Source organism: Mesoplodon bidens, assembly GCF_964165515.1.
Source record: "Mesoplodon bidens genome assembly, chromosome: 16".
Taxonomy (NCBI): Eukaryota; Metazoa; Chordata; class Mammalia; order Artiodactyla; family Ziphiidae; genus Mesoplodon; species Mesoplodon bidens.
The window spans coordinates 28,428,536-28,441,739 of NC_138173.1; the positions used below are offsets into that span (position 1 = coordinate 28,428,536).

The following is a 13,204-nucleotide window of genomic DNA, read 5'->3' on the forward strand; positions in this document are numbered from 1 at the left end:
AGGAGTGTGGAGTTTTACCCACTAGACCACCGGGGAAGTCCCATGAGTTCAACTTTTTTTAGATCCCACTTATAAGTGATATCACCATTTATTTCACTTAGCATAATCTCCTCCACGTTCATCCGTTTTGTCACAAATGGCCAGATTTCATTCTTTATTAGGCTGACTAATATGGCATTTATTTATTTGTTTGCTTGTTTATTTATTTATTTATTTATAACCTTTTAATCCATTAATAGACATTTAGGTTGATTCCATATCTCGATACTGCAAATAATGCCACAGTGTAGATGGGAATGCAGGTATCTCTTTGATATACTGCTTTCATTTCCTTTGGATATATACCCAGAATTGGGATTGGTGGATCCCACTTTTATGGTAGTTCTGTTTTTAATTTTTTGAAGAACCTCCATGCTATTTTCCATAATGGCTGCACCAGTTTAAATTCTCACCAACAGTGTATAAGGCCTCCCTTTTCTCCATATCCTCACTAAGACTTGTTATCTTCTGGCTTTTGGATAATAGCCATCCTAACAGGTGTGAGGTGATACCTCACTGTGGTTTTGATTTGCATTTTCTTGATGAATAGTGGCATTGAACATGTTTTTGTATACTTTTTGGCCATTTGCGTATTTTTGGAGAAATGTCTATTTGAAGGTTTTGCCCATTTTAAAATTGGTTTATTTGTGGTTTCTCTGCTTTTGAGTTGTATGAATTCTTTATACATTTTGGATATTATCCCATTATCATATATATGGTTTGCAAATATTTTTTCCCATATGTCAGGTTGCCTTTTTAGTTTCTTGATTGTGTCCTTTGCTGTGCAGAAACTTTTTATTTTGATGTAGTCCTACTTGTTTAGTTTTGCTTTTCTCGTTCATGCTTTTGGTGTCCCCATGGAAAAATCATTGCCAAGATCATTATCATGGAGTTTCCTTCTATGTTTTCTTCCAGGAGTTTTATGGTCTCAGGTCTTATGTCTATGTTCTTAACCCAGTTCATGTTGATTTTTGTGTATGGTGTAAGATAAGACCCAATTTCATTTTTTTTCATGTAGATATCCAGTTTTCCCCATACCATTTGTTGAAGAGACTGTCCTTTCTCCACTATGTATTCTTAGGGGCTTTGTTGAAAATTAGTTGACCATATATGTGTGGGTTTATTTCTAGGTTTTCTATTCTGTTCCATTGGTCAATGTGTCTGTTTTTGTGCCAGTGCCATACCGTTTTAGTTACTACAGCTTTGTATTTTTTTTTAATTTTTATTGGAGTATAGTTGCTTTACAATGTTGTGTTAGTTTCTGCTGTGCAGCAAAGTGAATCACTTATACATAATACATATATCCACTCTTTTTTAGGTTTTCTTCCCATTTAGGTCACCATAGAACACCGAGTAGAGTTCCCTGTGCTAAACAGTAGGTTCTCATTAGTTATCTATTTTATACATAGTAGTATATATATGTAAATCCCAGTCTCCCAATTTGTCCCACCCCACCCCCCTTGGTAACCATAAGTTTGTTCTCTACATCTGTGACTATTTCTGCTTTGCCGCTAAGTTCATCTGTACCATTTTTCTAGATTCCACGTATAAGCAATATTATACGATATTTGTTTTTCTCTTTCTGACTTAAGTTCACTCTGTGTGACAATCTCTGGGTCTGTCCATGTTTCTGTAAATGGCACTATTTCATTCCTTTTTATGGCTGAGTAATATTCCACTGTATATATGTACCACATCTTCTTAGATAAAGTTTCATTAATTTATGTAAAATGTCTTCCCTCTTGGCCCAATGCTAGTTTCAGGGATGGGCGAAAGGCATACTGTTTTTCAACATTTTTTATCTAAGGAGAATTTGGAACATACTTCAAATCTTCCTCTCTACTGTAACTTTTAATGTTTAGTACAGTTTTTATCCTTCTATATGTCTAATATACTTAAAGCAACATTTGATTTATGCTTTAGGCTAAAGGAAATTATTTTTAAAGAGAGAAATTCCAAACTACAACTCGAAATTATGGTTCACAGACTTCAAAATGAAATTAAAAAACTAACTATTGAATTAATTAAAGCAAGAGATCAACAAGAGGATCACGTTAGACACTTAAGAACCCTGGAAAAAGCATTAGAAAAAAAGGAGAGACAAAAAGGGCAACAGCAAGCAGCACAGGTATTTCTCTATTTTACTCTATCAGTCCCATGAATTAGCACATTCATAGCTTCTGTCCTGAAACAAATTATGTCATTATATAGTAAACATAAAGGATGTTAGGCCGAATCCAAAAATTAGTTTAAATGTGCCAGTAATTTAACCTATGGAATCATTTCTTCAATTAGGGCTGCCAGCATTCACAAAGCAGAGTTGGTGGAAATGCTGCAGGTTGTTAGGCTTGTGTTTAAGAGCCAGTTTTTAAATGTCTCCTTGGGGTGCTTGGAGGCTTTTAATTTTCATGCCTTCTGAATGGGAATTTTCAATAAAGTCTGTGGTGAAATAAGAGGTAATGCTAATAATGCTAATGTGTTTGATGCTTTTGAAAATCAGCTTAGTCACTAGGTCCTATTATTTAGAAGGCACTTGTCTTTGGGGAACTGACATTAAAATAGAAGCAGAGGAGGTTATTATCTAAATACTGTAATGGTGTGTATTTTATTCAGATGCAACTTATCCAAGAGGTGGAACTCAAAGCTGCAGCCGCTGATAGAGAAATAAACTTACTTAGAACTTCTCTTCATCAAGAAAAGGAACAGGTGCAACAACTTCATGAACTTCTTGCACTGAAAGAACAAGAACACAGGTAAATGAAATATGTATATTTTAGGAAAATATGGACATTTAAAAATCGGAAAAAGTTATTTGGTTTTCCCCCCTGCCCCTGCCCCTGCCAAGACTAGACAGTGGTTGAGCAGTGGTGAAGTCTGGCACAGTTAGCTCATGGAGAATGACATTTTTATGTATGCTTTAGAATCAGTCTTAGAGTTAGAACTAGTAGCTTAAAGACAAATCAGTAACTTTATTGAGGTTGAGGTATGGGCTTATAGCAATGAAGCTCATTTTCCATTTCTCTAAGCCCAACTAAAAGTTGATCATTGTAATACAGAGAAAACTGTTTTAATTGACTTCCAAGTAACTACTTGTTAAATTATCAGTATTCTTTGTCCCTTTGAAGCAGGATTCAACAAACTTTCTCTGTGAAGGTCCAGATAGAAAATATCAATATTTTAGGCTTTTCAGGTTATGCCTATCTATCTCTGTACCACAGAAGTAACCACAGACAGCACATAAATGAATGCACGTGGCTGTTTCAGTCAAAGTTTACTTCCCCACAAGAAGGGCAGCAGGCCAGATTTGGTCCAGCACCTGCTTTTTAGAGTCCACAGTAATTTAAGCACATTCAGCTAGTTATCTGCTTACTACCAGTTGAATTGTATGATTGCCATGAGTTAATTGTGTTTGTTCTCAGGCCTGTTTTGGTTTTGTCCTTGTGTAAATCAAATTTTAATATATAAATTTTGATGCTCTGGGGAAAATTGTCATCATATGTGTGGTCAAGACAACTATAAAAGATTGGGGGTCAAATAATCACAAAAATCTAAAAATTGGCACTTAATTTTCTTTTCAGATATCTTTTAACTTGTTCTAGTTTAAAGAAACCAAAACCAGAAATAATGGGTTTTGTGTGATGAGTTTGATTTATTCAAGAAAAATAATGGAGAACTCTGAAGAATGAATTCACATTTAAATTAAAAAACTGGCCCTATATTAAAAGATTGGTGAAGTTTCACACATAACTGTTGTTTTCAATTAACCAGCCACCAGGACCAGTCAGACTGTATTTATTGTATGTCAAAGACTCAACCAAAGTAGAAGATGCAGTGAGACAGAACCTGACTTCTGTGAATGCACCCAAAGAATTTTAGAAAGCATAAAATGATTCTGAACTATCTCAGTGAAGTTAAGATTTGGCATACTCCTCTTATCCCTGTCACCACTGAATACGCAGTCAAAACTCATATTCTTTCTGTATCTACCACCCTTTCCCTAGTTTTCTGTGTGTGAAAGTGAGGAGCTGATCTTTAACAATAGGGAATACAGAACATTTAATAACTATTTTAAGACCTTTCAAGTTTTTCTTTCCAGATAAACAGCATCCTGAGATTTTTATTTGTTTTTCATTCCAGGAAAGACCTTGAAACAAGGGAGTTTCTTAGTGAAGCTGAGTTCCAGGAAGCCTTAGCTAAAGAAATTGCTAAAGAAGAGAGAAAACATGAACAAGTTATAAAAGGATACCAAGACAAAATTGATGCATTAAACCAACAGTATATGGATTTAGAAAATGAATTCCGAATTGCTTTAACTGTTGAAGCCAGAAGATTTAAAGATGTAAGAATTGGCATCTAGCTTTTTATTGAAAACAGAATCAACAAGATATGGTTTGATAAGAGGACTATGTTTTAGAATTCTAGCTCTATTTGCATGTTGGCTATATGATCTTAACCAAATTACTTAAATTCTTAGAGCCTTATTGCTTCACATAAATAATAGCTAATCTTCATTGCTATTGCCAAAGCTAAGTGAGGTTATAAATGGTCAAGTAAAGAGAGCATGAATAGGAATTAGGAAACCTGAATTCTCTATTACTATAGAGCAGGGATTGGCAAACTAAAGTCTCCGGGCTCTATAAATAGTTTTATTAGAACAGAGTCATGCTCACTTGTTTACATAGTATCTGTGGCTGCTTTTATGTTATAATAGCAGGGTTGAGGACTTACAACACCAACACATACAGCCTGGCTAGCCTGCAAAGCCAATTATATGTGAATTTTATTCACATTCTAAAAATGAAAGAAGTAAGCTGTTTCCAGAAACAGGTATTTTCTAAATATTTGCAGAACTGCTATTTACAATGCAATTTTGAAATATAGGTTAAAGATGGTTTTGAAAATGTCACAGCTGAATTAGCAAAGAGCAAGCATGCTCTTGTTCGGGCTCAACGAAAAGAAAATGAATCTTCCTCTTTAATTAAAGATCTAACCAGTATGGTGAAGGAACAAAAAACAAAACTGGCCGAAGTTTCTAAATTGAAACAGGAAACAGCAACAAATTTACAGGTAAGACATTGTAACATCATATTTCCTTTTTAATTTTTTATGTCATTTTCTCAAAAATATTGTGATGATTTTAGGAAGTACACAATTACGAACTAGATAACACTACTTATAGATTCTTACGTGTGTGAAAAGTAATATAATTAGGAGATAAACCATGATTGCACAGATTGTATTGCTTACACTAAAATAGTATTTAAGTAAAATAAGTGAATTAATTTTAAGAAGCATACTAAGTAAATGTACCAGTTTTACAGTGATAGAGGTGGTTGAAGTTTGGGAAATACATGAATTGTTGATGTATTAATTTTGTGGTAGTGGTTGTTTTTACATATACCTAACTATAATAATTTTTTAACTACTTTATTTCTGTTGTCTCAATTTTAAATATTAGTGGTATTTTGCCCAAAAGGACTCACTTTCTATAAGTAACCTTTAGACTATTGATATAAATATTCAATATTTCGTGAGAAATTTTGAGCATTACATGTATAGTTGCTCTTTTAAGATATTAAATAAAATTCAGAGCATTTAAAGGAGTAGGCTCTTAAAATTTGACTTTTTATTTCATGACCTACATTTATCTTTAGTTAATAAAATTTAAACATTTTCTGATGTAAAATTTAGGAACATTTAATTTGTATTTGCTTAAATAACATTTTTTCTCATAAAATGCAAAAAAAAATAAAGCCCTTAAATATAATAATTACTTTGCATTTTTTTCAATGTGTTTTGGTGGTGTACAGAATCAAGTCAACACACTTGAAATTTTAATTGAAGATGACAAGCAGAAGAGTATTCAAATAGAACTTCTCAAGCATGAAAAAATGCAGCTTATTTCCGAACTAGCAGCCAAGGAATCGCTAATTTATGGTTTAAGGACAGAAAGAAAAGTATGGGGACATGAGTTGGCACAACAGGGTAAACTTCTCAATTTTCAAAGGGAAAAAATAGCCCATTCTGCTAATCCAACAAATCTGAGTATTAGAAAAGGAAGGGCTTAACTCTGCCTAGACATACCAAGAAAGAAGGTGACCCTGTATATGAAAGGAGAAGTAGTCATTTGCCAGTCAAACAGGAATGAAATTATACTTAGGGATTGGGAAGTAGTTTATTACACCTGTTATGAAGTTATAGCTCTGATTTTTTGCTGTTGGTTTTCTTCCCCACTATAATTTGGTTACGTTTCTGAACAGGTATATATTTACAATGCTACAACTGAATAGGTTGTTGAAAACAATTCTTTCTTATCTAGTGATTTTAAATTATTTGTACATATGCAGCATTCATTTTTTTTTTTTAGCTAAAAATGTTGGTAACATTTATGCTGTTATATGTGGAGAAATGTGAAATCGTTTATGAATGAAAACCACTTTAGGTTCAGGTAAACTTACCCTCAGTCTCATTCCCTTTCCAGTCACCATAAGGCAAGAGATATACGCCATTTTAAGGCATTCTTAGAGACTTCACAAATTATGAATAGTAGGTGTTGGCCTAAATGGAACATTGTTCATTTGTCCATTCCATATAGAAATCTATTATATGATTTCGTTTGGACAGCATAACATGACCCATTAAATATTTCATGTCTGAGTTACTTGTTCATGATTTGTGGTTTTAGGTTCTCAAATAGCCACAGTTGTTTATTAGAAGGCCTTTTTGTTCTTTTCCCCTTTCTTCTTCATATTGTGCTATTATATATTTTGTTTCTTTATTCAGCTTTTCTTTTTATTTACTATATTATACATTGTAAAATTAGATGTTCATAAAATATAAATTCTCCAAGGTCTTTTTAAGTTTTTAACTGATGATGTTTGTTTCTTAGGATCTTCTCTAGCCCAAGATCATGGGAGACTAGAGGCTCAAATTGAAAGTTTGTGTAGGGAGAATGAATCTCTGCGAAAGGCAAATGAACGTGATAATGACACATTAAGAATTAAGTGCAAAATCGTAGAAGACCAAACTGAAACCATTGGAAAATTAAAAGAAGTAAGTTTGACATTTTATTATAGGAAAAGAACATGTGGAAAGTTTGAAAAATCTGTGGATCAAAGTATAATAATAAATATTTGTCTCAATGCATCCCAACTGTTATGGAATTTAAGACATATTATCATGTTTTTTCTTTTATGTTTGCCTCTTTGCTTTTAAAAGTTATATATGACATTTATTTATTAACTTATTAACTTGAAATTACTTTTACCTCAAAATTTTATGGAAAATGTTATTATGGCCCTTTGAAATAATTGGAAGTAGTGTCCATAAAGGGTTAGGAACCACAAAAACAAATATTTTATTTAAACTTTTCCTTGTTTAGTATCTTCCAGTATTGCTAATTCACGTTTCGAAATTATGACAGAACCTACTATCCTGTATTTTAAAGTATCTGAATAGAAAGAATGTAAAAGATTCATGCTTGTTCCCAAGGGAAACCGTTTTTACCCTCTTCTTCAATATGGCCTATCTTAAGAGAGAATACTAACAGGATCACTTGTTTCAAAGTATCTTACATGAAAATTTCCAGAGAAATATTCTGAAAGTTAGCTTGAACAGTGAATCAAATTTGAACTCCAAAATTTTCTTCTAGAGATTATCTTTAAGGTATAAAAATAGCTGAGAAAAGGTTTTTAAGAAACTTGTAAGTAAGATTGTCACCCAAAAAGTTAGGAACTCATTCTTTAGAGTAATTATAACTACCTAAGATTTGGGTTTTTTTTCCCTTAGTCATTTTTAAGAAACTCCTTGAGAACTTAACTTCGTCAAGTACAGAAAATAAAGAAACATATTTATCACCATGTTGCTATATCCATAGCTAGACTTAGGCTGTGAATGCTTGAACTATATAACTCTAAACAATTATACTGGTTTTTTGGTTTTGCATGAAACCATAATTTCAATTATATCTGTCATACATGCCAAGCTACACTGAAAATTATTTAAATTTTTTAGCAGTGAGCATTTTTTCTTGTTTTAAAAATCTATACTTGGTATAATACTTGTGGTTGACATAACTACTTCCACAGTAAGACTACTGCTTATTAATCTCTGAGCAGAGTTTTGGGAGGAAATTACTAGAAATGAATAAATAGTGGAGCCAAAAAACAGATGACTTTTAGTTTTAGACTTTTGGTTAAAAAAAAAGTTTTCAGATTTTCAACTCATCATTTTTCTTTTCACAACTTAGTACATTTACTTTAAAGAACACTGTATCAGTCTCAAAGATATGAGCATTAATGGTGCATTCCATCTAATCACAGAACATACAGAGATAGCTAGGCATAATTTCTTTTAGCAGTAAATTCATCATAGCTAATAACTTAAAGGGATAATGACCTAATCTGCAAAATTTGGAGTTCAATGTTTTCAATTAAGTAGATCCTGTAGTTAGCTTCTGACTGGAAATCAGAAACAAATCTTCTGAGATTTGGTCTCCTCCTGTGTATTATTTTGGTACTTTTAAGTACGGATCACAAAACTCTCTGATGCTACAATGTTATTCTTTTTATTAATGGGGTTTTTCATAAGAATCTTCTATAGCTTCTGTGGATTCCTAATATAATATGTGTCAAGACTGCTCTCCTCTAAGTACTTAAGTATTACTCTTAAGTACGAGAGTTGTGAGGAGAGAATAAACAATTCATTCCTTTTATGCAAATGTTGGTCAAGACTAGAAGACTACCTGATACCTTTGCTTAGAATTTTTAGATATATAACACACTGAGGAATTGAACCACATTTTTTAAAATACTAATGAATTCATGCCTAAATTAGCTTTGTTCAGCATTTGTTTGTTTGCCTATATCTTCTTCCCAAAAGGGAAAAAAAGGCAAGGTGGGACAGGGGAAACAGGGTAAAAACAAAAACTGCCAATTTCATCTTTTCTCACTTTCAGAGACTGATATCAGTAGTTGGTATTATAGCAGGGCTGTTCCAGCCATCCAGGCGTACCCCCTAAAAGCAAACATGTTCATTGAAGTAAATAACCCATATAAGGCCTAATACCTGCAAACACTTAACAGTGCCTAAGGTGGTCTTGGGCTTTCATTATCCTCTGATTTGTAATATGCAAATAGAGGATAAAGTATGACTCACAGTATAGAAGATATAATAAAAGGAAGTTTTGGGGGATGTAGAGCCTATTTTCATGTGACATTGTAATAGTGATGAAATCATACTTTATTTTAAAGTATTTGATCATCCTCATGCAGAAGACGCTTGTTAGCATACTAGAAATAGCATTTTAATTTGTGTCATACATGCACAGTGAACATAAGTCTTTGCTGTATTCCATGTTAACTGAAATTTTCATTGTACAGTTTTCTTTTCCTTCTACTCCCTCTGTGTGGTTGGTAGTTACTAACTTAATGAAATAAAAAGTGTAAATAGTGCATCTTTCTTAGTGGCAGTTAAAACATAGTAGTAGTGCTATTCCTTATTGATTGTGATTTTTTAAATGTTCTGTAAATCTTTTCTAAAACATTCTTTGAATGTTCAATTTATTTTTTAATCTATAGTTTTTATAATAATTTTAAATCATACTGAATTAATTAGGAAATGAGACATTCAAGATTAATAAAAATTGGGCTTCCCTGGTGGCGCAGTGGTTGAGAGTCTTCCTGCCAATGCAGGGGACACGGGTTTGAGCCCTGGTCCGGGAAGATCCCACATGCCGCAGAGCAACTGGGCCCGTGAGCCGCGGCTACTGAGCCTGCGCGTCTGGAGCCTGTGCTCCGCAACAAGACAGGCCACGACAGTGAGAGGCCCGCGCACCACGATGAAGAGTGGCCCCCGCTTGCCACAACTAGAGAAAGCCCTCGCACAGAAACGAAGACCCAACACAGCCATAAATAAATAAATAAATAAATAAAGCAAAAACTGTCAAAAAGAAAAAAGAAAATATAAGATTAATAAAAATAATTATTTTTTAAAATAATGATTTTTTTCCTGTAAAAATGAAGTGTTTACAGGAAAGAGAGGAACAAATCAAAATTTTACACGAAAAGATCACTGAAATACAAAAATGTACCCAAGAACAACTTGATGAAAAATCTTCACAACTGGATGAAATAATTGAGAAACTAGAAAGACACAATGAAAGAAAAGAAAAACTAAAACAGCAGTTGAAAGTAAAGGAATTAGAACTTGAAGAAATTAGAAGAGCTTACAGGTATTATACGAATTTCCTGTTCAGAAATAACATGTGGCTTAATAATTTCATATAACCAATTTTATTTTTTAAATTATTTCTTCTCATATTAGTACACTTAATCAGAAGTGGCATGGCAAAGGAGAGCTTCTGTGTCATCTTGAAATGCAAGTAAAAGAAGTGAAAGAAAACTTTGAAAACAAAGAAAGGAAACTTAAAGCAGAAAGAGACAAAAGTATTGAACTGCAAAAGTAAGGACTAAGTCCTAAAGTATGTGGGATATCTTTAAACATAAAACTGAATTGGGATGGGTGGGTTGTGTAGAACGGGACAGGGGATGGGGGTGAGGAGGGTAAAAACATGCTGGACATAGGTATTTGCCAAGTACTTTATTTCCATTCTATCTATAAAATGAAGATTATAATACTTCCTACATTAATGTTTGATGTGAGGTTTAAACTTTATATATATGTGTATTTATGTATATATATATATATGACTTGTATGGGTTATTTAGCACTTAAATAGTGCCTGACACATAGTAATTGCTGTATAAATATTTCATTCTTATTACTGTGATTATTGTTTTCAAACTCTGTTTGAATGAAAGCAGCAAGTGATATTTTTGGCTGTTGTATGTGGAGTTTAGAGGAGGAAATCACTAACTACCAGGAACAGTGAGCTCCTGAAGAAGCTAAAACAGATTTAAGTAGCAGTTGGCCTGCACCAGCTGAGGATAAGAGTTGATTTTAAAGAAGGGGAAGAAAATGTATACATATATGCCATTGTTTTATGGATTTTATAAAATACTCTAGAGGAAATGAGGGTTTTACCTTGTAAGCTGTATAACTAGACTTTTTAAAATAATTTACAAAGTTGACTGCCTTAAAAATTAGGTAGCATGGTTTAGTGACCAGTGCTCATGTCAAGATACAGAATGGCATAGATAACATGGCATATAGGTAGCCCAAAAATCTCATATAGAGGTAGGTTCCCATTATATCAAGTCTAATAGAACCTGGAAATTTGATTTCTCATATTTTAATTCTTCGAAAAGGTGTTATTATACTCCCCAGAAAGTTTTGATTGATAATACAGTCATTTGTTTATTTGCTAATGGACCCTGTTCCACTTTGCTTTACAACCAAGCACGAATACAGAGACCTTGACTTGGAACCTATTGCAGTTTTCTCTCCTGCTGGTCACAGCTTTGCAATTTGGAGTCCTTTTGATCCTAAACGAAACAATCATTTCATATAACTAGCAGTTCCTAAACTTAATAAGAATCATAAAGCCTGACAATTTTTAGAATCTCTTATATTGCATTGTTTATCATGTCTTTAAGAGCAAAACAATAAAGGCCTGATTTTATACATTAATGCTTTTATGACTAAGATTGGTAATATGATTTTTAATTTAATGGAATTTTAATAAAATAAGTAAATTATTGTTCATAAGAATATATTTTATTTGCATAGTTTCTTATAATGTATAAATTGTTTTTTTTCTTATATCTTATTTTGAACCCAGCAATAATTCTGTGAGCTTGGCTGAACAGGCAGGATTATTGTGTTTTATAGTTGACAAACTTTAAACACAGAGTTTGTGACTCGCCCTTAGTCACATAGCTACCAACTGTTGCAACTGGGAATAAAAAAAAAAGACTTGATTCATGGTCCTGATGCTGAAAACTCATCCTCTGTACACTGGTGCTGAATCAGGTCTCAGAGACAGAGTTTCGGGTGAAATAGAGAAGAATGGCTTTATTGCTTTGCTGGGCAAAGGGGGACACAACAGGCTCGTGCCTCAAAAAACTGTGTCCCAACCTGGGAAGTGAGGAGTTTTATAGCAGTGGTTCAAGGGCGGAACGACTAATAAGGATCAGGGTGTGTGCAGTGCCTGCACTCCTTTAATCTGGCCTCAGGTGGTCTCCTGATGAGCTTCTCTGGTTCCTTTAATCTGGTGTCAGGTGGTCTTCTCCCTAGTCTCTGCATCCCCTCCCTTCCCTCATTAGCAACTGTTTGAATCTGCCCTTTGGAACTCAGGGAAGGTCATGGAGGCTGGAGTCTATTCCCTACAAACAAGAAATGGGGACACAGAAAGGCTTCCATGCCCAGGAGCCCCACGGGGTCCTGCTCAGTTTCAGTCCCAGTGTTCAGTCCACTATTACAATGGGCTGTGCCAAAACCAGGAAGTTTGTTCATTATGGACTTAACGTTTTTAATAAAAGTATTCATACTTAATATAAAGGAATGGGTATTTGGCCTATAAGAAACTTTTAGCACTAAAATTTTGTGAATACTGCTTATAATTTATTAACATAGGGTTTTATCCATTAAGCATTAACATAGGGAAGTCAGACATACATGCTTACAAAGTTGAACCTTCCTATAGTGTATATACCTCAAATTATTATCACACTGCTAATACATGAAGGAAAAAAAGATTGATAGTACCATCTATGAAGGTGCTTATAAACCACATTCTTAGACTCAAAATAAATGAGAACCAATGTACTCTAACTTTCATAGGGTAATAGTGTAACAAACTTCCATTGATATTACCTTACTCTCTTCTGTTACTAAGATTCTGTTGGATGGTGAACTACTTATATCTTTAGTTACCCAAGATAGCCCTTTGCTATTTAATGGAGTTATGCTTCCATTAAAATATGAATGCAAGAGCTTCCATCTAAAAAGACAAAAAGCAGCCTAATTTTTATACGTACCAGTAGATATGTGGGTTTGTTTTGTTTTTAAGGGATGCAATAGAAAAGCTTCACAGTATGGATGATGCCTTTAAAAAACAAGTTGTTGCAATTGTTGAAGCTCATCAAGCTGAAATAATCCAGCTGGCAAGTGAAAAGCAGAAATGTATTGATTCTGCAAATTTAAAGGTACTGTAAGTAAAATTCACTGATAATCAGTATTAAATTGTTATAGCTAAGTAAATTGG

At 33.6% G+C, this 13,204-nt stretch overlaps 1 protein-coding gene across 1 annotated transcript in view; it reads left to right on the forward strand.

The window, feature by feature from the left end:
* Positions 1-13,204, forward strand: part of LRRCC1 (leucine rich repeat and coiled-coil centrosomal protein 1) — a 33,837-nt gene that overhangs the window by 18,108 nt on the left and 2,525 nt on the right. Inside the window, exons 10-18 of the mRNA XM_081258751.1 lie at positions 1,963-2,167; positions 2,653-2,792; positions 4,177-4,378; positions 4,921-5,106; positions 5,850-6,024; positions 6,929-7,092; positions 10,062-10,270; positions 10,363-10,500; positions 13,010-13,145. Of these exons, the coding sequence (XP_081114877.1) occupies positions 1,963-2,167; positions 2,653-2,792; positions 4,177-4,378; positions 4,921-5,106; positions 5,850-6,024; positions 6,929-7,092; positions 10,062-10,270; positions 10,363-10,500; positions 13,010-13,145 (1,555 nt within the window). The remainder of the gene's footprint in view (positions 1-1,962; positions 2,168-2,652; positions 2,793-4,176; positions 4,379-4,920; positions 5,107-5,849; positions 6,025-6,928; positions 7,093-10,061; positions 10,271-10,362; positions 10,501-13,009; positions 13,146-13,204) is intronic.